We start from the raw sequence: 24,061 nt of genomic DNA, 5'->3' as shown, positions 1-24,061 counted from the left end.
AAAGGAAAAAAAAAAAAAGAACCAAACCTTAGTGAAAACCTAAGAAGCAAGAAATTTTGAAATGTCTGTCATATAACCATTTTATAACTTTTAGGCATATGTTTACTCATACCATAATATTTCTGTCAATAAGAAATGACCCCCCCAAAAAATATTCAGTGACAATCTCAAATTAAACATCCTGTCACAAAAACAACAAAAAAAGAAGACAAAGAAAAATTATGCTAAGTGATGTAAGCCAGACACGAAAGGACAAATAGGATATGATTTCACCTACATGAAGTACCTAGAATAGGCAAATTCATAGATATAGAAAGTATTAATAGAATAGAAGCTTATCAGTGGCAAGGGGCGTGGGGGGATATGGAGTTATTATTTAATAGGCATAGTTTCTGTTTGAGATGAAAAATTTGTAGAAGTAGTGGTGATAGTTGCAAAACATTATAAGTGTACTTAATGTCACTAAACTGTACACTTAAAAACACTTAAAATGGTAAATTTTATGTTATGTATATTTTACCACAATTTCTAAAATATCCCATAGCCTCCACAAAAATAACCAATTTTAAACTCTATGAAGTTAGTGCTTACCAAGGTATCATCATTCTGGTCTCCAAACATTTCTTTAAAAATCTTGCCAGGATCAGGAATTGGAGGGAATATAATGATCTTGAGCCTTTAAGAAAACAGACATTTTGTGAGGCAAGAGAATTACTTGACCCCAGGAATTTGAGGTTGCTGTGAGCTATGATGCCACAGCACTCTACCCAGTGTGACAAAGTGAGACTGTCTCAAAAAAAAAAAAAAAGAAAAAAGGCAGAAAGAAAGAAAGGAAACAGACATTTTGATTCTAATCTTCCAATCCATAGGAACATCTAACTTAAACACAACCATATTAAAATAAGGTGCAGACAAAAGACATGGTGCACAAGACATCTTCAGTAACAAGGCAGTTGTGAAGAAATTTCTAAAATAGCCTGGGGAAAAAAATCAATGTTCTAAATGTATCAAGCTTGGGTGGAGCAAAGGGGCCCTCAGGATAAGCAAATTACTTATACCCAATTATTTAAATGATGGCATTATACTTTTTTTTTTTTTATAGTTGGGGATTCATTGAGGGTACAATAAGCCAGGTTACACTGATTGCAATTGTTAGGCAAAGTCCCTCTTGCAATCATGTCTTGCCTCCATAAAGTGTGACACACACCAAGGCCCCACCCCCCTCCCTCCGTCCCTCTTTCTGCTTTTCCTCCCCTCCCCATAACCTTAATTGTCATTAATTGTCCTCATATCAAAATTGAGTACATAGGATTCATGCTTCTCCATTCTTGTGATGCTTTACTAAGAATAATGTCTTCCACTTCCATCCAGGTTAATACGAAGGATGTAAAGTCTCCATTTTTTTTTAATGGCTCAATAGTATTCCATGGTATACATATACCACAGCTTGTTAATCCATTCCTGGGTTGGTGGGCATTTAGGCTGTTTCCACATCTTGGCGATTGTAAATTGAGCTGCAATAAACAGTCTAGTACAAGTGTCCTTATGATAAAAGGATTTTTTTCCTTTTGGGTAGATGCCCAGTAATGGGATTGCAGGATCAAAGGGGAGGTCTAGGTTGAGTGCTTTGAGGTTTCTCCATACTTCCTTAAGAAAGGTTGTACTAGTTTGCAGTCCCACCAGCAGTGTAAAAGTGTTCCCTTCTCTCCACATCCACGCCAGCATCTGGAGTTTTGAGATTTTGTGATGTGGACCATTCTCACTGGGGTTAGATGATATCTCATGGTTGTTTTGATTTGCATTTCTCTAATATATAGAGATGATGAACATTTTTTCATATGTTTGTTAGCCATTTGTCTGTCATCTTTAGAGAAGGCTCTATTCATGTCTCTTGCCCATTGATATATGGGATTGTTAGCTTTTTTCATGTGGATTAATTTGAGTTCTCTATAGATCATAGTTATCAAGGTTTTGTCTGATTGAAAATATGCAAATATCCTTTCCCATTCTGTAGGTTGTCTCTTTGCTTTGGTTGTTGTCTCCTTAGCTGTACAGAAGCTTTTCAGTTTAATGAAGTCCCATTTGTTTATTTTTGTTGTTGTTGCAATTGCCATGGCAGTCTTCTTCATGAAGTCTTTCCCTAGGCCAATATCTTCCAGTGTTTTTCCTATGCTTTCTTGGAGGATTTTTATTGTTTCATGCCTTAAATTTAAGTCCTTTATCCATCTTGAATCAATTTTTGTGAGTGGGGAAAGGTGTGGGTCCAGTTTCAGTCTTTTACAGTTGGGAGACATCCAGTTCTCCCAACACCACTTATTGAATAGGGAGTCTTTCCCCCAAGGTATGTTCTTGTTTGGTTTATCGAAGATTAGGTGGTTGTAAGATGTTAGTTTCATTTCTTGGTTTTCAATTTGATTCCAAGTGTCTATGTCTCTATTTTTGTGCCAGTACCATGCTGTCTTGACCACTATGGCTTTGTAGTACAGACTGAAATCTGGTATGCTGATGCCCCCAGCTTTATTTTTATTACTAAGAACTGCCTTAGCTATACGGGGTTTTTTCTGGTTCCATACAAAACGCAGAATCATTTTTTCCAAATCTTGAAAGTACGATGTTGGTATTTTGATAGGAATGGCATTAAATAGGTAGATTGCTTTGGGAAGTATAGACATTTTAACAATGTTGATTCTTCCCATCCATGAGCATGGTATGTTCTTCCATTTGTTAATGTCCTCTGCTATTTCCTTTCTTAGGATTTCATAATTTTCTTTATAGAGGTCCTTCACCTCCTTCATTAGATACATTCCTAGGTATTTCATTTTCTTTGAAACTATGGTGAAGGGAGTTGTGTCCTTAATTAGCTTCTCATCTTGACTGTTACTGGCGTATACAAGGCTACTGACTTGTGGACATTGATTTTATATCCTGAAACATTACTGTATTTTTTGATGACTTCTAGGAGTCTTGTGGTTGAGTCTTTGGGATTCTCTAAGTATAAGATCATGTCGTCAGCAAAGAGGGAGAGTTTGACCTCCTCTGCTCCCATTTGGGTTCCCTTTATTTCTTTGTCTTGCCTAATTGTATTGGCTAGAACTTCCAGCACTATGTTGAATAGTAAAGGTGACAGAGGACAACCTTGTCTGGTTCCAGTTCTAAGAGGAAAAGCTTTCAGTTTTACTCCATTCAGTAAAATATTGGCTGTGGGTTTGTCATAGATAGCTTCAATCAGTTTTAGAAATGTGCCACCTATGCCTATACTCTTCAGTGTTCTAATTAGAAAAGGATGCTGGATTTTATCAAATGCTTTTTCTGCACCTATTAAGAGGATCCTATGATCTTTATTTTTGTCTCTGTTAATATGGTGGATAACGTTTATGGACTTGCGTATGTTAAACCAGCCTTGCATCCCTGGGATGAAGCCTACTCGATCATGATGAATGACTTTTTTGATGATAAGCTGTAATCCATTGGCTAGGATTTTGTTGAGAATTTTTGCACTATAATCTCACTATATTCATGAGTGAGATTGGTCTGAAATTCTCCTTTTTGATTGGGTCTTTTCCTGGTTTTGGTATCAGGGTGACGTTTGCTTCATGGAATGTGTTGGGGAAGATTCCTTCTTCCTCAATTTTTTGGAATAATTTCTGCAGTACAGGAATAAGCTCTTCCTTGGAGGTTTGATAGAATTCTGGTGTGAAGCCATCTGGACCAGGGCATTTTTTGGTTGGAAGATTTTTTATTGTTTCTTTGATCTCAGTGCTTGAAATTGGTCTGTTCAGGAGCTCTATTTCTTCCTGGCTAAGTCTAGGGAGAGGGTGTGATTCCAAATATTGATCCATTTCCTTCACATTGTCAAATTTCTGGGCATAGAGTTTCTGGTAGTATTAAGAGATGATCTCTTATATCTTTGTGGGATCAGTTGTTATTTCCCCTTTATCATTTCTGATTGAGGTTACTAGAGATTTTACTTTTCTATTTCTAGTTAGTCTGGCCAATGGTTTATCTATTTTATTTATTTTTTCAAAAAACCAACTCCTTGATTCATTAATTTCCTGAATGATTCTTTTGTTTTCAATTTCATTGATCTCTGATTTGATTTTGGATATTTCTTTTCTTCTACTGAGTTTAGGCTTAGATTGTTCTTCTTTTTCCAATTCCATAAGATGGCTTGTGAGATTGTTGATGTGCTCTCTTTCTGTTTTTCGAATGTAGGCATCTAAAGCGATAAATTTTCCTCTCAAAACTGCTTTTGCAGTATCCCACAGGTTTTGGTAGCTTGTGTCTTCATTGTTGTTATGCTCAAGGAAGTTAATGAATTCCTGTTTTATTTCTTCCTGCACCCATCTGTTATTCAACAGAAGATTGTTTAATTTCCATGCCTTTGTGTGGGGTTGAGCGTTTTTGTTAGAGTTGAGTTCCACCTTTAGTGCCTTATGGTCTGAGAAGATACAAGGTAAAATTTCAATTATTTTGATTCTGTTGATATTTGTTTTGTGTCCCAGGATATGATCAATTTTGGAGAATGTTCCATGGGGTGATGAGAAGAATGTATATTCTTTATCTTTGGGATGGAGTGTTATATATGCGTCTATCAAGCACAGTTATTCTAGGGTCTCATTTAAATCTCTTATATCTTTGTTTAATTTCTGTTTAGAGGATCTGTCCAGCTCTGTAAGAGGAGTGTTAAAGTCCTCTGTTATTATGGTATTAGCAGATATCATATTGCTCAGACTGAGTAAGGTCTGTTTCAAGAATCTGGGAGCATTTAAATTGGATGCATAAATATTTAGAATTGAAATGTCTTCTTGTTGTATTTTTCCCTTGACCAATATAAACTGACCATCTTTGTCTTTTTTGACTGTAGTTGCTTTAAATCCACATGAATCTGAAAATAAGATTGCAACTCCTCTTTTCTTCTGAATTCCATTTGCCTGAAAAATTGTCTTCCAACCCTTGACTCGGAGTTTTAATTTGTCTTTTGAAGCCAGGTGTGTTTCTTGCAGACAGCAGATGGATGGCTTGTGTTTTTTAATCCAGTCAGCCAATCTATGTCTCTTCAGTGGGGAATTCAAGCCATTAACATTTATTGAGATAATTGATAAGTGTGGTAGTATTCTATTCGTCTTATTTGGTGAGAGTCCATTGCTTAGTTTTGTCTTTTGCATCAGTGTGGAGGTTAGGTTCTGTCCTTTGATTTCTAAGTTCTTACTTTGCTGCTGATCCATTGTGATGGTCAGAGTGTAGAACAGGTTGAAGTATTTCCTGTAGAGCTGGTTTTGTTGTGGCGAATTTTCTCAATGTTTGTATATCCGTAAATGATTTGATTTCTCCGTCAATTTTAAAGCTTAGCTTAGCAGGGTACAGAATTCTGGGCTGGAAACTGTTCTGTTTAAGTAGATTAAAGGTAGATGACCATTGTCTTCTTGCTTGGAAAGTTTCATTAGAGAAGTCTGCGGTCATTCTGATGGATTTGCCCCTGTAGGTCAACTGGTGCTTACTCCTGGCAGCTTGCAGAATCGTTTCTTTTGTCTTGACTTTGGACAGGTTCATCACAATGTGTCTTGGAGAAGCTCTGTTACAGTTGAGGCGACGTGGGGTCTGATATCCCTCTGAAAGCAGTGTGTCAGAATCTTTTGCGATATTTGGGAAATTTTCTTTTATAATATTCTCTAGTATGGCTTCCATTCCTCTGGGGCATTCTTCTTCCCCTTCTGGGATTCCTATAATTCGTATGTTGGAACGCTTCATAAAGTCCCATAATTCTGACAGTGAACGTTCTGCTTTCTCTCTCTTCTTTTCTGCCTCTTTTACTATCTGAGTTATCTCAAGAACTTTGTCTTCTACCTCTGAAATTCTTTCTTCTGCATGGTCTAACCTGTTGCTGATACTTTCCATTGCATCTTTAAGTTCCCTAATTGACTGTTTCAGTTCCTTCAGCTCTGCTATATCCTTTCTATATTCTTCATATCGTTCATCTCTTATTTTATTCCGGTTTTGGATTTCCTTTTGGTTGTTTTCCACTTTATTAGCAGTTTCCTTTATTGTTTCCATCATTTCTTTCATTGTTTTCATCATGTGTATTCTAAATTCCCTTTCTGTCATTCCTAACATTTCTTTATAGGTGGAATCCTCTGCAGTAGCTACCTCATGGTCCCTTGGCGGGGTTGTTCTGGACTGGCTCTTCATGTTGCCTGGAGTTTTCTGCTGATTCTTCCTCATGAGTGATTTCTTTTATCTGTTTCCTTGCCCTAATTTTCCTTTCACTTCTTCTTGCTCTTTAAGTTCTCATGCAGTTACTGGCAGGTTTAGACCGATTGAACACACACGACCACTTGCCGGTTTTCCACTGTTTTAGTCCTCCTCTTGGGGTCCAGAAGTCTCTTGCTGACTCCCTGTATCCTCACAAGGATGATTATAGGCAGATCTCACCATCCAGAGATGCCTGGAGTCCTATCTCCCCAGACTCACGGTGCCCAGATGCAAGGAAGCTGTTACTCGGCCACCATCTTGCTCCCTAGCCCCAATGGTGTTATACTTTTAATAGCCTAGATGGTGTATAATCTTAAAAAAATTCTGAGGACAAAGTAAATCCCTCTTTGCCTTTTCCTTTCTTACTTCTCTACTATTTTTGAATCTTATAGCATCCTTTGGTCGATGTGCCTCATTTCCCAGGGTGTGGTCTTTTGTCCCCTTCTCTTTCACATTCTTTATGTGAGCCACCAGGCCTGGCTACAAAGATCTTTAAAGAATAAATCAGATGACATCCTCCCTGGCTTAAAACTCTCCAATGAACTAGGCGCAGTGGCTCACGCCTGTAATCACAGCACTTGGGAGGCCCAGGCAGGTGGATTGCCTGAACTCACAGGTTCGAGACCGGCCTAAGCCAGAGCGAGACACCATCTTTAAAAATAGCCGGGTATTGTGGTGGGCACCTATAGTCCCCCCTGAGGTGAGAGAATTGCTTAAGCCCAGGAGTTTGAGGTTGCTGTGAGCTATGACACCAGGACACTCTACCAAGGGTGACAAAGTGAGACCGTGTCTCAAAAACAAAACAAAACAAAACAACTCTTCAATATTCCCTATCATGTTTAGAATAAAATCTCAGTTCCTTGCTATGCCCGGTGTGTATCTGGTCAACCTCTCCAGCCTCACCTCCTGCCACACTCCATCTTGCACACTCTAGTCCAGCCAGATACAACCAGTTCATTCCAACCTCAGGGCCTTTGCACTTGCTGGTCCCTAGGCCTGGAATGCTCTCTTCTTGAATATCTGAATGGCTTGTTCTTTTACTTTGAGTTTCATTGTACACAGGGACTTTATATTCACTTCAGTAACCCCAGTACTTAGAACAGTGCCCAGCACATAAATAGACACTCAAAATATGTATATTAACTAGTTTGATGTAAGCATTCAAAATTGTATTTAAAATCAGCACACTGTACTCCATAAATGCATTAATGTATACATAATCTATGTGTTTATGACTCAATAAAAAAATTTTTAAAAAAGATACTCAGGCAGCGCCTGTGACTCAAAGGAGTAGAGCACTGGCCCCATATGCTGGAGGTGGCGGGTTCAAACCCGGCCCCGGCCAGAAACTGCAAAAAAAAAAAAAAAAAAAAATTAAAAAAAAAAAGATACTCAGAGGAAAAAAATATGTATCTCGAATAAATGTTGAAATAATGATAAAACATTGGTTCTGGATCCAGTTTAATAACATTATTCCAATCTTAGGTATTTACTGCAAGAGCAAATAATAGTCCCTATAGGGAAATAGAGAAAATAAAACATTCTCAAGGAATGAGTACCATATTTGGTGAACTTCTCTTCCCTATAGCATTAGGTAGTAATCTGCTTTGCTTTAATACCAGACAAGTCATTTCCTTAGTAATGGTCTCCATTTCTAAACTTGACTCCATGAGTTACTGTTGATAAATTAGACATCTGAAAGAGTATATTGAACATAGGGCCTATTTGACAATCCTAAACCTATACAAAGGGAGCAATGCTTGAGCACAGCCCTAGGAAACTAATCCAAAACTTTCTTCACCAGAAATGGACAAAATACTTCTTTGCCACGTCATGCTACCAAAAGCCATGTATGGCCAAAATGCTTCTAATACACTGGGCAAACATAAAACACTAGCACAAAGAGTAAGAACCATAGCAACCAGACTAGCAGAAACCATAAAACCTGCCAGGGCAGCGGCCTTACCTTTTTAGGTAAAGCAGAAGGACTATGATTGCACCTGCAATGATGACTGGAATGATGAGTAACATGGTTATGTAGAATGTAGGATTGGGCTTCTTACCTGAATAATGAAAAGTAAACAGAAAAACATGAAAAGTAAAATCCTTTTAGTAATAAACCAAGCAACAATTCCCTTAGCTACTGAGATCACAAATATCTCCCCTCCCTACCCAATCCATTTTCCAAAAGTCTTCATATATCTTGTCTTAATAGCTAAAACAAAAGTCCCATTCTGGTGCCTGAAATTCCCTGAGTGAGCAAACATCTTAAAGATTAACTGAAATCAGGCTATCTTTAAATAATTTTAGACATTATTAACAATGATGTTATAATTAGTAAATATGTCATCTCATTAACAGTGACTACCTTTCCCTAATGATTACTTACCACTATAAAATGCCAAAATAATGATAACAACAACTACTACTACTACGATTCTTTAACCTACTATAGGTCTGGTACCATATGATGTGATTTTTACATACTTATATCAATGCTATAGACAATCTCCCATTTATACAGATGAGAAGGATAAAGATCAGAGAGGTTCAATAGGTCATCCAGAAACATTTAATAAATGATAGAGTCAGGCCTCAAATATAGCACTGTCCAATTCCAAAGCTTGGCTGTCTTGTTACACCTAACTCATAGAATTTCATTTATCTATTTATACATTCATTTTTCCCACTAGGGCAAGAACATCTAGAAAACATCAGGGCCTAGCACCATTGTTTTAGACAGCCATTAAGATTGATTCTTGCCTCCTCATATTCACACCCTTGTGCAATCCCCTCCCTTGAGCATGGGCTCGACTTATGGGCTCTTCTAGATAATAGAGCAGCAGTAGTAATGGGATATCATTTACAAGGTTAGGCTATAAAAGACCATGGTTGTACCATATTGAGTATTTTCTCATACACTCTTTCTTACTTGGATCAGTCACTCAGGGAAGCCAGCTTCCATGTCAGGAGGTAGTCCTGTGGGGAGGTTCAAGTGGCAAGAACTAAGGGAATCTTCCATTCTAGTTTTCCAGAGCTGTTGCAACAAATTACTACAAATTGGGTGGCTTAAAACAAGAAAAGTTTACCCTCTCAAGTTTCTGGAGGCTAGAAGTGCAAAATCAAGATGTTGGCAGGGCCATGCTCCCACTGAAGGCTCTAGAGAAGAATCCCTCTTTGCCTCTCCCTAGCTTCTGCTGGCTTCTGTGAATCCTTGGTGTTTATTGGTTGTAGCTCCATCACCCCAGTCTCTGCCTCTGTCTTCATATGGCCTTCTTCCCTGTGTGTTTGTGTGTCTGTGTGTATACTCTCCTCTTCTTATAAGGATATGAATCATTAGATTGAGGGTCCACTCTAATCCGGTATGACCTCATTTTAACTTGATTATATCTGCAAAAACCCTATTTCCAAAGAAGATCACATTCTACTAGGGGATAGAACTTGTAAACTTGTCTTTTTGGGAGATAATGCGGCTTTCCAACAACTACATGAGTGAACTTGAAGTGGATTTGTTAGCCCCAGTCAAGTATTCAGATGAGAATGCAGTCCTAGTAGAAGCTTAACAGCAACCTTATGAGACTTCTAGCTAAGCTGTGACTAGATTCCTGATCTATAGACACTGTTGGATGATAAACATGTGTTAAGTTGTTTAACTTTGGAATAATTTGTTACACAGCAATAAATAAACCAATACAATCATGCCTTGTACACAACTTGGTTAGCCTCTCCATTAGTAGGAAATTAACTATCTCAACAACCTGTCTCTCTGACTCTTAGATAGCTATTTTAAAAGTTTTCAAGTTGGTTCTACTAATATATAATTCCCCCTGGAACCACACAAGGGAAAGCCTATTCCGTCTTCTACTTGACAATACCTCGAATATTAGAATTCAGCAATCAGGACTCCTTCAGGTTCCTTCATCAATTGTTTCTCATGAAGTTTGAAGATTCTTCCTCCTAATTACCCTTTCGAGGATAGATTCTGGTCTACCAAGGCATCTCCTTCAATGTGGTGCTCAGAATGGAATTACTGCACTCTTCTGATGTGACCAGACTACCGTGCCCCACCCAGCGGCATTCCCTTACTCTAGGTATGGCACCATCACTGCTTTTTAAGACTGTGTATGCCTTTTAGGGATATTTAAGGTTCCAATGTAGAGCTACATTGAATTTAAAGTCAAATAAAGCCCTTTACCTTACCCTGCAACATAGACATCCATAAAGCATAGGTCTTTATAATCTTGTACTTGAGCCTGCCTTGCTCAGTCTTTCAATTAATAAATGATGTTTTTCAAACCTAGATAGAAGTTTATCTCTATTAAATGCCGACAAAGTCATTGACCCACTCTTGAGTATCAGCACATAGGACAGTCTTCTAACATTGTACAATCTGCACTTTGATTATTCCTGCCTTCTATATTTTTGTTCAAGTTATCAGTATAACTTGATATACTGATATCAAGGTGGAGATGGGATAGAGGAGAGAATAACATCATTTGGATTGTGGTTTTCCTGAGCTGTATATCGTAAATTAACCCTTGGTGATTTGACAGTGATGGAACAGAAAATAAATTTCAATTGTAAATATTCTTTGGCTGACATCAAAAAACCATGACAATTCCTTTCCCCAGTCTATTTTCTGCTTCAGTTAAGTTTCCAAGCATCAATGTTTTAAATTTTAATGAAATCCTGTTCTCTTACCTATACTCATCTCTTGACTCCAATTACTCCAGATGTTGCTATCCTCATAGCATAACTTATTTGTTTTAACTCTTACTCTGACTGTGTTCAAAGCATCAGGAAGAACACCAGGGACCATGAAGCAAAATGTATCCTTAGATATAAAATAAAAACACAAGGAATATTATCAGTTTATTTGCTTTCCTTGTTATTGAATCATAATATAATTATCTGCCAAATTCTGTATATGATTAAGACTTGGATTGCAATACAAATTATCTGACTTTGACTCCTGAAAAATAGTTGGCAATAAACCATAGAACAAAGTAGTTTGTTTTTCTCAAATTTACACTATGCTTGCTCTGCCCCACTCCCAATTACTCTGAGTCTAAGCCCAAATAGCTAATGTTGAACTTACTGACCTCATTTCTCTCAAATTCTGAATTCTGACATCTAGCCTCTTCAACCTGGAAAATAGAAATCAAAATGAACAAGTCCCCAATTTTAAAAAACACATTTTATATCATTTAACCATTTCTAACAAGCTTTCCTTTTATACCATTAAAAGATGACCAGATAGAATAAAAAAGGTTGGCTTTCTTTAATAAGTGGTGCTGGGTCAATTACATATCCATATGGGGAAAAAAGAACCTTAACTTCTTCCTCACACTATTCATAAAATCAATTCCAGATATACTGCAGATCTAAATGTAAAAGATAAAGTAAACAAATAAGTAAACACAGCAAGCTTTCAGAGGAAAATGTAGGAGAACATCTTTATGATTTGGAAGAAGAAAAATATTTCTTAGGATTAAAAAAAAAAAAAAAAAACACATTAACCATAAAGGAAAAATTTTTATAAAGTCATCTATGTTAAAATTAAAAAAAAAAACTTTTATTCATCAAATTATACCCTATTAGGGAAATAAACAGGCAATATATAGAATGTTAAAATATATTTGCAATTATTTTTTCACACAAAGTCTTGCTTTGTTGCCTGGGTTAGAGTACAGTGGCATCATCATAGCTCACAGCAACCTAAAACTCCTCCCAAGAAGCTGGGACCACAGATATGTACCACCACACCTAGTTAATTTTATTTTTAATTTTTTGTAGAGAATAGGTTCTTTTTGTTGTTGTTGTTGAGACAGAATCTCACTATGTTTCCCTGGGTAGAGTGCCATGGCATCACAGCTCACAGCAACCTCTAACTCTTGGGTTTAAGTGATTCTTTGGCCTCAGCCTCCCAAGTAGCTGGGACCACAGGCACCTGCCACAACGCTCAGCTATATTTTTTTGTTGCAGTTGTCATTATTGTTTAGCTGGCCTGGGCCGGGTTTGAACCCGCCAGCCTGGATATATGTGGCTGACGCCCTATCCACTGAGCTACAGCTGCCCTAGAGACGGGTTCTTGATATGTTGTTCAGGCTGATCTTGAACTTCTGGGCTCAAATGCTTATTCTGCCTTGGCCTCCCAGAATACTAGGATTATAGGCATGAACGGCTATGCCCAGCCTATATTTGCCGTTTCTGACAAATACCTTGCATGTATATTTTTCCCCTACAAATTAATAAGGAAAAGACAGACAACCCAAAAGACTTGGAACAGGCATGTCACAAGAGAATATGCAAACTGCCAATCAACATATTAAAAAGTGCTCGAGGTTCAGGAGACAAGATGGCGGACTGAAGCCAGCTTTCAACAAAGGCTCCCGTCCAGAAGGAGAGTTAAGGGACAGGAATTTAGTAAGTATCCTGGTGGACTTGAGCCTCACCAAGAGAGAAGGCTGAAGAACGCACATCAACACCGCTGAGGCAAGTTGTGATCACAAGGACGCAAACAAAAGAACGCTCACTTCTGGATATTCTGAGGCCACACCCCCTGTCTCCCTGGGCAACCAGAGGAGGCCACCTGTGTCACGACTCACAAACCCAGAAGCCTCCAGGGCGGGGCCGACCCAGAGAGGTGTTCAGACGCAATTCTCCAGCAGCAAGGACGTTTGAACTCAAAACAGCCCGTCTCCTGTAGGCGACGACAGGAACAGAGACAGAACCTCACAAAGTTGTCTGTTCTGTTCTGTTCTGTTAGCAGCATCCATCAGGGACGGGGCTAAGCCTGAGTGAACACCTCCTTCCCATCACCTGCATCAAACACTCAAAGATGTCAGGCCCCATCTCCTCCTGCTAGATAGCGGCAGTCTGCGGGGGCCTGGCAGACTTCCTCGCGATTCAGGCAGGTGCAAACCCCTGGAGTGTCTGTTCACTGCAGGCAACTGGGTTAGCCATCTGCAGAGATACCAGTGACTGGGTCCGACGGAGGGGCAAAGTGGGGAAGGAGACGTCAACCTTCCCAGACTGCTCTGTTTGCGGGGTGGCTCCTCCTGACTCCACGCTGCACTGGAGTGAGCTGTCTCAGAGGAGTCACCAGGCCCCTGTGATCCAGTTCCCAGAGACCTCTTGAACCCTCCCACCTGAGACAAGTGCCGATTGAGACAGTTGATTCGGACCTTTTGAACTGGGCTAATAGACTGAGGACTTTTCAGGTGGTGCCCTGGGTGTGCGATTGTAGGAAGGTTTGATTCTCCTTTTCCAACTGGGGCCAGAGGTGGGCAGGCGGGGTGACTTAATTGCTGATTTTTCCACACAGCTGAGACTTCAAGCCAGAGTAGAAGTTGCAATAGGATAGAACAGAAACCAGCTGAAAACAAGACAGAACCACTTTGCTCCACCACACCAGACAGGGCCCCAGTTTCTCAGGCCACAACACTGTACGGGCCCTCGATAAAACCCCAGGGGAAAAACCAAAGGGAGTAAACCATGGGGCGGAATCAGCGGAAAAACTCTGGTAACATGAATAACCAGAATAGATCAACCCCCCCAAGAAAAGATACGGCAGATGTGATTGAAGATCCCATTCATAAACAACTGGCTGAGATGTCAGAAGTCGAATTCAGAATTTGGTTTGCAGACAAGATTAATAAAATGGAATTAGGAATTCGTGGAGAAATTCAAAAACTGTCTCAAGAATTTAACGAATTTAAAGACAAAACCACCAAAGACTTAGACACACTGAAACAAGAACTTACAGCCCTCAAAGATATGAAAAATACAGTAGAATCCCTCAGTAACAGAATGGAGCAAGCAGAAGAAAGGATTTCTGACATTGAAGATAAAGTCTTCGAACGCTCCCAATCTCTCAAAGAGGAAGAGAAATGGAGAGCAAAAACGGATCACTCACTCAGAGAGCTCTCAGATAATTCGAAAAAACATAACATAAGGGTTATAGGAATTTCGGAGGCTGATGACGTGGCAGCCAAGGGCACAGAGGCCCTTCTACATGAAATTATGAAAGAAAATTTTCCAGACATGCCTAGAGAATCTGAAATTCAGATAGCAGACAGCTTCAGAACCCCAGCACGATTCAACCCCAAAAAGCCATCTCCCAGACATATCATAATTAGCTTCACTAAAGTTAACATGAAAGAGAAGATTCTCAAAGCAGCCCGGCGAAAGAAAACTATAACGTACAAAGGTAAGAATATTAGAATAACTGCAGATCTCTCTGCTGAAACTTTTCAAGCAAGAAGAGGCTGGTCATCAACTTTTAATCTCCTAAAGCAAAAAAACTTTCAACCCAGGATCTTGTATCCAGCTAAACTGAGTTTCATCTATGATGGAGAAATTAAATACTTCAATGACATTCATATGTTGAAAAAATTTGCCATAAGTAAACCAGCTCTTCAGGATGTTCTCAGACCTATCCTCCACAATGACCAACCCAATCCTATACCACAAAAGTAAACTCACTCAGAAACTTCGGATCAAACTCCAACTGCCACACTGGCGAAAGGATTAAAAATGTCCACTGGACCTTTGAAAAACTCGATACCCAAAATTCCACCAGACTTATCCTTACTCTCCATCAATGTGAATGGCTTAAACTGTCCTCTAAAGAGGCATAGGTTAGCTGACTGGATACAAAAACTTAAGCCAGATATTTGTTGCATACAAGAGTCACATCTCAACTTAAAAGACAAATACAGACTCAGGGTGAAAGGATGGTCATCCATATTTCAGGCAAATGGTAATCAGAAAAAAGCAGGTGTTGCAATTTTATTTGCAGATACAGTAGGCTTTAAACCATCAAAAGTAAGGAAGGACAAGAATGGTCACTTCATATTTGTTAAGGGTAATACTCAATATGACGAGATCTCAATTATTAATATCTATGCACCCAACCAGAATGCACCTCAATTTATAAGAGAAACTCTAACAGACATGAGTAACTTGATTTCCTCCAGCTCCATAATCGTTGGAGATTTCAACACTCCCTTGGCAGTGTTGGATCGATCCTCCAGAAAGAAGCTGAGCAAAGAAATCTTAGATTTAAACCTAACCATCCAATATTTAGATTTAGCAGACATCTACAGAACATTTCATCCCAACAAAACTGAATACACATACTTCTCATCAGCCCACGGAACTTACTCCAAAATTGATCACATTTTAGGTCACAAGTCTAACCTCAGTAAATTTAAAGGAATAGAAATTATTCCGTGCATCTTCTCGGACCATCATGGAATAAAACTTGAATTGAGTAACAACAGGAATCTGCATACCCATACAAAAACATGGAAGTTAAATAACCTTATGCTGAATGATAGCTGGGTCAGAGATGAGATTAAGAAAGAAATCACCAATTTTTTGGAACAAAATGACAATGAAGACACAAGCTATCAGAACCTCTGGGACACTGCAAAGGCAGTTCTAAGAGGGAAATTTATAGCACTGCAAGCCTTCCTCAAGAGAACGGAAAGAGAGGAAGTTAACAACTTAATGGGACATCTCACGCAACTGGAAAAGGAAGAACATTCCAACCCCAAACCCAGTAGAAGAAAAGAAATAATCAAAATTAGAGCAGAATTAAATGAAATTGAAAACAAAAGAATAATACAACAGATCAATAAATCAAAAAGCTGGTTTTTTGAAAAGGTCAATAAAATAGATAAACCTCTGGCCAACCTAATCAGGAAAAAAAGAGTAAAATCTCTAATATCATCAATCAGAAACAACAAAGACAAAATAACCACAGACTCATCAGAAATCCAAAAAATCCTTAATGAATATTACAAGAAACTTTATTCTCAGAAATATGAAAATCTGAAGGAAATAGACCGATACTTGGAAGCACGCCACCTTCCAAGACTTAACCAGAATCAAGTGGAAATGTTGAACAGACCCATATCAAGTTCAGAAATAGCATCAACTATACAAAACCTCCCTAAAAAGAAAAGCCCGGGACCAGATGGTTTCACGTCAGAATTCTACCAAACCTTTAAAGAGGAATTAGTACCTATATTACTCAACCTGTTCCAAAATGTAGAAAAAGAAGGAAGACTACCCAACACGTTCTATGAAGCAAATATCACCCTGATCCCCAAACCAGGAAAAGACCCAACAAGAAAAGAAAATTATAGACCAATATCACTAATGAATATAGATGCAAAAATATTCAACAAGATCCTAACAAACAGAATCCAGCAACACATCAAACAAATTATACATCATGACCAAGTTGGTTTTATCCCAGGGTCTCAAGGCTGGTTCAATATACGTAAATCTATAAATGTAATTCAGCACATAAACAAATTAAAAAACAAAGACCATATGATTCTCTCAATTGATGCAGAAAAAGCTTTTGATAATATCCAGCATCCCTTCATGATCAGAACACTCAAGAAAATTGGTCTAGAAGGGACTTTTCTTAAACTGATAGAGGCTATCTACAGCAAACCCACAGCCAATATCATATTGAATGGAGTTAAATTGGAATCATTTCCACTCAGATCAGGAACCAGACAAGGCTGCCCATTGTCTCCATTGCTTTTCAACATTGTAATGGAAGTTTTAGCCACCGCAATTAGGGAAGAAAAGGCGATCAAGGGTATCCATATAGGGTCAGAAGAGATCAAACTCTCGCTCTTCGCAGATGATATGATTGTGTATCTGGAAAACACTAGGGACTCTACTACAAAACTCCTAGAAGTGATCAAGGAATACAGCAGCGTCTCAGGTTACAAAATCAACATTCATAAATCAGTAGCCTTTATATACACCAACAACAGTCAAATTGAAAAAGCAGTTAAGGACTCTATCCCATTCACAGTAGTGCCAAAGAAGATGAAATATTTGGGAATTTACCTAACAAAAGACGTGAAAGATCTCTATAAAGAGAACTATGAAACTCTAAGAAAAGAAATAGCTGAAAATGTTAACAAATGGAAAAACATACCATGCTCATGGCTAGGAAGAATCAACATTATCAAAATGTCCATACTACCCAAAGCAATATATACTTTCAACGCGCTCCCTATTAAAGCTCCACTGTCATATTTTAAAGATCTTGAAAAAACATTACTTCGTTTTATATGGAATCAGAAAAAACCTCGAATAGCCAAGACATTACTCAGAAATAAAAACAAAACAGGAGGAATCACACTACCAGACCTCAGACTTTACTACAAATCGATAGTGATCAAAACAGCATGGTATTGGCACAAAAACAGAGAAGTAGATATCTGGAATAGAATAGAGAACCAAGAGATGAATCCAGCTACTTACCGCTATTTGATTTTTGACAAGCCAATTAAAAACATTCAGTGGGGAAAAGATTCCCTATTTAACAAATGGTGCTGGGTGAACTGGCTGGCAACCTGCAGAAGACTGAAATTAGACCCACACCTTTCACCATTAACTAAGATAGACTCTCATTGGATTAAAGATTTAAACTTAAGACATGAAACTATAAAAATACTAGAGGAGAATGCAGGGAAAACCCTTGAAGAAATTGGTCTGGGTGAGTATTTCATGAGGAGAACCCCCCGGGCAATTGAAGCAGCTTCAAAAATACACTACTGGGACTTGATCAAACTAAAAAGCTTCTGCACAGCTAAGAACACAGTAAGCAGAGCAAGCAGACAGCCCTCAGAATGGGAGAAGATATTTGCAGGGTATAACTCTGACAAAGGTTTAATAACCAGAATCCACAGAGAACTCAAACGCATCAGCAAGAAAAAAACAAGGGATCCCATCGCAGGCTGGGCAAGGGATTTGAAGAGAAACTTCTCTGAAGAAGACAGGCGCACGGCCTTCAGACATATGAAAAAATGCTCATCATCTTTAATCATCAGAGAAATGCAAATCAAAACTACTTTGAGATATCATCTAACTCCAATGAGACTAGCCTATATCACAAAATCTCAAGACCAGAGATGTTGGCGTGGATGCGGAGAAAAGGGAACACTTCTGCACTGCTGGTGGGAATGCAAATTAATACATTCCTTTTGGAGGGATATATGGAGAACACTCAGAGATCTAAAAATAGATCTGCCATTCAATCCTGTAATTCCTCTGCTGGGCATATACCCAGAAGACCAAAAATCACAACATAACAAAGATATTTGTACCAGAATGTTTATTGCAGCCCAATTCATAATTGCTAAGTCATGGAAAAAGCCGAAGTGCCCATCGATCCACGAATGGATTAATAAATTGTGGTATATGTATACCATGGAATACTATGCAGCCTTAAAGAAAGATGGAGACTTTACCTCTTTCATGTTTACATGGATGGAGCTGGAACATATTCTTCTTAGTAAAGTATCCCAAGAATGGAAGAAAAAATACCCAATGTACACAGCCCTACTATGAAACTAATTTGGGACTCTCACATGAAAGCTATAACCCAGCTACAACTTAACAATAGGGGGAAGTGGGAAAGGGGGGGGTGGGTAGAGGGAGGGGAATCGGTGGGATCACACCTGTGGTGCATATTACAGGGGTATTTGCGAAACTTGGTAAATGTAGAATATAAATGTTTTGGCACAGTAACTGAGATAACGCCGGAAAGGCTATGTTAACCACTGGGATAAAAATGTGTCAAATGGTTTATGAAGTGAGTGTATGATGCCCCATAATCATATCATTGTATACACTTATGATTTAATAAAAAAATTAAAAAAAAAAAAAAAAAAAAAAAAAGTGCTCGACTTCACTGGTCATCAGGGAAATGCAAATGTAATCCATAAGACATCAATACACACCTACCAGGCAATACTAAGTGTTGGTGAAGATGTGAAGCATCTAGAACTCTCAATTTCTGCTTAGTAGTGTAAATTGGCACAATCACATAGAAAAACTGTTATTATCTACTACAGACAATCATATATAACCTTATGACCCATATGTGCCTATATATATTCTCAACAGAAATGTATGCACATAGGCACCAAGAGACAAACTTAATGGAATGAATGCAATGAGAACTAACCATCTACAACTCCAGGAAGCAATATTGGTGAATCATAAATGCAATGTTGAGTGAAAGAAGGCAGACACACAAAAAAGTTGACCCCACATAACTCCATTTATAGAAAGTTTTAGACGTAGAAACAAAATGCATCTATGGGATTTAGAAGTCAGGATAGTAGTTGCTCTTTGGGAGAATAATGCCTGGAAGGGATACTGGTTTCATAGGTAAAAAATCATCTGTGAAAAATCATTGAGCTACACATTATGATTTGTGTAGTTTTTCTATAGTGTATTATAGACATCAGTAAAACTTTTTTTAAACGAGAGGGAGAGACCAGTCTCCTTAGAGTATAAGATACGAAAAATGCATTTGTAAATCATATACATGATAATGGACCAATTATCTAGAATATTAAAGAACAGTTACAACTCAATAGCAACATGATGACCCAATTAAAAATGGATGAAGAAGCCAATTTGAAAAGGCTAAATGCTTATATGCTGTATGACCCTCACTATATGACATTCTGAAAAAGGTAAAACTGTAGAGACAATGAAAAGATCAGTAGTGGATGAGAAAAAAAAGATATGAAAAATGACTAGGTTGGGGAAAAGAAAACATAACGCAAAATTCTACTCCATACAATGTAAGTCACTTATTGTCTGATATAAAGAGAATAATTATTTCCTTTAATGCAAATATTTCAAAAATGGAACAAAAAAATCAGTGCATGAAAATCTGTTGCTTAGTTTAAATAATCGACTTCTATCAAAGAGATGTTTAAACATGAAACAAAAACTAGCATGCCATTATTTTTGGCATTCAATGTCATTCACTAAATGGTTCCCACTAGCATCTGTGAAGAGCTGAAAGGCCAACCAAATGATGAAAGGCCATTCTTTTGATATTTCATACACAAAAGCGACTTGGGGGCTACTGTACTCCCTTGCTGGTCATTTGGAATCTTAGGCCTGCTGGGGAGTCACAAGTGTCAACTATCACTTGAGAGATTAAGTTGCAAATTGATGTCCCTCCTCTCCTGGACTATCTCCCATATGTATAAATTCCAAAGTCAGCAAATCAATGTATATATTTAAGTCTCTAGGCTCTTGTTCTTGCTGATACACTTTGGAATTTATACATATGGGAGACAGTCCAGGAGAGGAGGAAAACAAGAGCACAGAGCACCAAGTAGATAGTTTGCAGGGATGGGAGGCTGTTTCTTCATGATTCCATCATGAGCTACCTCTAACCACAGCTCCCAAGTGATGGCACCAGTTCATGTTCCAGCTTACTTCCCCCTCTTAACTGTAATACCAGGCAAAATAATTCCTCAAATTGTCTTGCAAAAATGGGGGGAAGGTCTAGCCAGCAGAGCTCAAAATAAGTGAGCACAGGAGAAGCTGAGGACCTTTTAAGAGAGGAAGCAGCTGGTGAACATCTGCTAGGAGAGAGTACATTAAACTCAAGTGTATAAACACAGTTAATTCCAAATAGGCTATAGTTCTGATTTAGCTAGATAACTTCCATAGTACGTGTGTTCTCTTCAGAAGTTTGTTTTTAAAAAAGTAACTCAATTCAATCAGAATTTATTAAATTGTGATTATATCCACGGTGTTACACTAACTATTTTTAGTCAAAGTTTAATACACGGAGACCAAAAAACCTTTGAAATCATACTGACTTCAAAGTCATACAGCTAGTGTGGCTTGTAGAAGTTACTTAACCTCTCTGAGTCTCAGTTTCTCAATAAAATGTAGGTTAAAACAGCATCTATTTCACGAATTCTTATGAGCTACTGTATTAGAATCACACAGAAGAATATCTTTGTAGTTCTCATAAACACTTAATAAATGATGGTTATTCTATTAAGAAATATTAAGGTGGTCTCCAGCAGTTATGAATCCATGCTTTGGAGTTAGAACTTGGTTCAAATTTGACTCTACCACTTACTAGAAGTGTGACCTCCCAGGAGTAAGTAAGTTTTCTCGTGTATAAAGTGGAGACAAGATAACCTAGATCTTTAGGGTTATTGTGAAGACTAAATGAGACAATTCAGATGTAGTGCTTATCAAAATAACTAGTACACAGTAATCACTCAATACATGTTATCTGCTATTGGTAGCAGTAACAGTACAAAGTAGATACCACCAGAATCCTCCTACAAGAGTTTATATTTTTAGTGGTAAGAAAAGGTACATATATATATATATATGAATGATCAGGCTAAATAGCAGGACATAATTGAATAGCAAAGTGAGTGATATACATAGCATATTCTCATCATTTCAAACAGGAGAGACCAGTAAAGGCTGGAGTAATTAACTATATTTCAGCTTTCTGATAATTCATTTTGTTGAAAATTCAAGCACTAGCCCCCTTCAATGTGGACACTCTTTGTTTTTACCTTTGCAGTTATTTCAAGGGGATACCATCATTTCTGGTACTAATGATGATTATTGTATTTCAGCAACTTGATTTATCTACATATGCCCACAAGAGCTGGTGTGGACTTTGTCACTCCCTCTGGAGTTACAGCCTGTCAACACTGGTTTATTGTAAGTATTTTGTAAGTTCCGTGATACACTAAAACAACTGCACCAAGGAATTTGCCTCCTGAAAGATGCTAGCTCCTTTAAAGGCCGATATAAAACACTTAGCATCTATCTCACCTCTAAAACTCAAATGTATAAAGGGCCCGGGCAGGTAGCAAACAAGCGAATGGTGCAGTCCTCGTGGTCTTGAGGCGCCACCTCATGGACATATACTCTTAAAGTACCATGATTTTAAATTTGGGCAAAAAATTCAAATCTAACAAAAAAAAAAAATCCCACTTTGTGGTCCAAACAAAAATGTATGAGGCCCTAGTTTGTGGCCTCTACTCTAAAGAGGAACAATGGGACTGATGCCCTGAGGTTATACCATGTTCTGGTCAATATCCCATAGGACCTCTATTCACCATGCTTTGTGTTAGATTCTGAATAACATAAATGTACATAATCCAACAAACACTGACTATTCACATTTGAATACTTTAGTTGTCACAAAGCTCAAGAAAATCAAATGGCCTTATCAGAGCTTCCAAGAGTCTACTTGATCTGATCTCTGCATACTGCGTTTAAGACATCTTTTCCTACTACATTTTAGCCACATTAGCCTCCTTTCTGTTTCCTCACACATGCCAAGCTCATCTTTGACTCAGAGTCTTTGTATTCCTTGTCTCCTGTAACTCCAAAACTTCACATGGCTTGCTGCCGCTCACCAATCTAGTCTCATGTCAAATGTCATTCAGGCTCTCTCAGTGACTCTACTACATCACTCCATTTTATTTTCTTCATAGTACTCATGGTCTGAAATTAGCTTGTTCATTTACATATTTATTTTCTATTATGTAAGCTTCATGAAGGAAAAAAAAACTTATCCCTCAGGTGTTCACTGCCTTATCACCAACACATAAAACGGTGCTTGGTATATGGAAGATGCTTAATAAAAATGTGTTAAGAAAATGAATAAATGGATGGCTTGAACCTTGCAGCCAATACTATCATAAGCCCTCAGATCTTCCACCATGCCTTATTTCAAGACAAGAAGCTTCATTATCATTGTCATTATAAAGTGATAAATGGAAGAGCTATACTTCACTGATATTTCAATGTAAGAATTTTTTTTTTTTTTAGGGGATTTGTTTTTCTTTTTGAGACAGAGTCTAACTATGTCACCCTTGGTACAGTGCCATGGCATCACAACAACCTCAGACTCTTGGGATTAAGTGATTTTCCTGCCTCAGCCTTCCAAGTAGCTTGGACTACAGGCGCCTACCACAAGGCCAGCTATTTATTTTGTTGTAGTTGTCATTGTTGTTTGGCAGGCCTGGGTTGGGTTCGAACCCACCAGCCCCGGTGTATGTGGCCAGCATCCTAACCACTGAGCAATGGGCACCAAGCCAAGAAATTCAAGTGAAAGAGAAATATACAAATAAAAACAATGACAAAATTTCCTTACGTAGAAAACATCACGTCTCTCAGTTTGGCTGTTATTCACTTCTACTTCATAAAATAAGCATCTGCTAATAAAATTCTGTGGATTTTCCCCTTGTATGTGTAAGCCATCATTTTGGAAGAAGAGATTTTTAATATGTGGAGGATCAGGTTTCACTGAAAGACAGAAATAAAACACTACAAATTAGCTTCCACAGTTCATTTGATTACATACATACATACATACACACACATACATACACACAGTCTGCCCTCCATATTGGTGGGTTCTGTATGCATGGATTCAACCAATTGTGAGTCAGTAATACTTAGAAAAATAAATGGATGATTGGAACATTTATAGACATTTTTCCTTGTCATTATTCCCTAAACAATACAGTATAATAACTGTTAAATAGTATCTACATGGTATTAGGAATTATAAGTAACCTAGAGATGATTTAAAATATATGGAAGATGTGCATAAGTTATACACAAATACTGTATTATTTTACATCATGGGCTTGAGTATTTGAAGATTTTGGTATCCTTGGAGGTTCTTGGAACCAATCTCCCACAGATACTGAAGGACAACTATGTGGTGTATATGTGTATATATATATATATATATATATATATATATATATATATATTCAGGGTAGATATAAAGTTTATGTGCAATTTAAATAGTAAACTAATTAATATTTCGATAATAGAGGTTCACAAAGTTAAATCAAAATAGGGCTAATGTTTTTAATGACCTTATATGATCAGATATATACTTTTAAAATTTCTGACTAACCATAATCGGTAAAGAAAGTTTATTAAAATTGCCTAGTAAATG

At 37.9% G+C, this 24,061-nt stretch overlaps 1 protein-coding gene across 1 annotated transcript in view; it reads right to left on the bottom strand.

Annotated features, from left to right (window-relative positions):
• IL13RA1 (interleukin 13 receptor subunit alpha 1) overlaps positions 1–24,061 on the bottom strand; it is a 79,426-nt gene that overhangs the window by 22,692 nt on the left and 32,673 nt on the right. Inside the window, exons 6-10 of the mRNA XM_053579538.1 lie at positions 23,243–23,394; positions 11,352–11,396; positions 10,951–11,083; positions 8,216–8,312; positions 592–676 (exon numbers count right to left, since the gene is read on the bottom strand). Of these exons, the coding sequence (XP_053435513.1) occupies positions 592–676; positions 8,216–8,312; positions 10,951–11,083; positions 11,352–11,396; positions 23,243–23,394 (512 nt within the window). The remainder of the gene's footprint in view (positions 1–591; positions 677–8,215; positions 8,313–10,950; positions 11,084–11,351; positions 11,397–23,242; positions 23,395–24,061) is intronic.

Source organism: Nycticebus coucang, chromosome X (genome assembly GCF_027406575.1).
Source record: "Nycticebus coucang isolate mNycCou1 chromosome X, mNycCou1.pri, whole genome shotgun sequence".
In the NCBI taxonomy this organism is placed as follows: Eukaryota; Metazoa; Chordata; class Mammalia; order Primates; family Lorisidae; genus Nycticebus; species Nycticebus coucang.
This window is presented reverse-complemented; position numbering and strand designations above follow the sequence as displayed.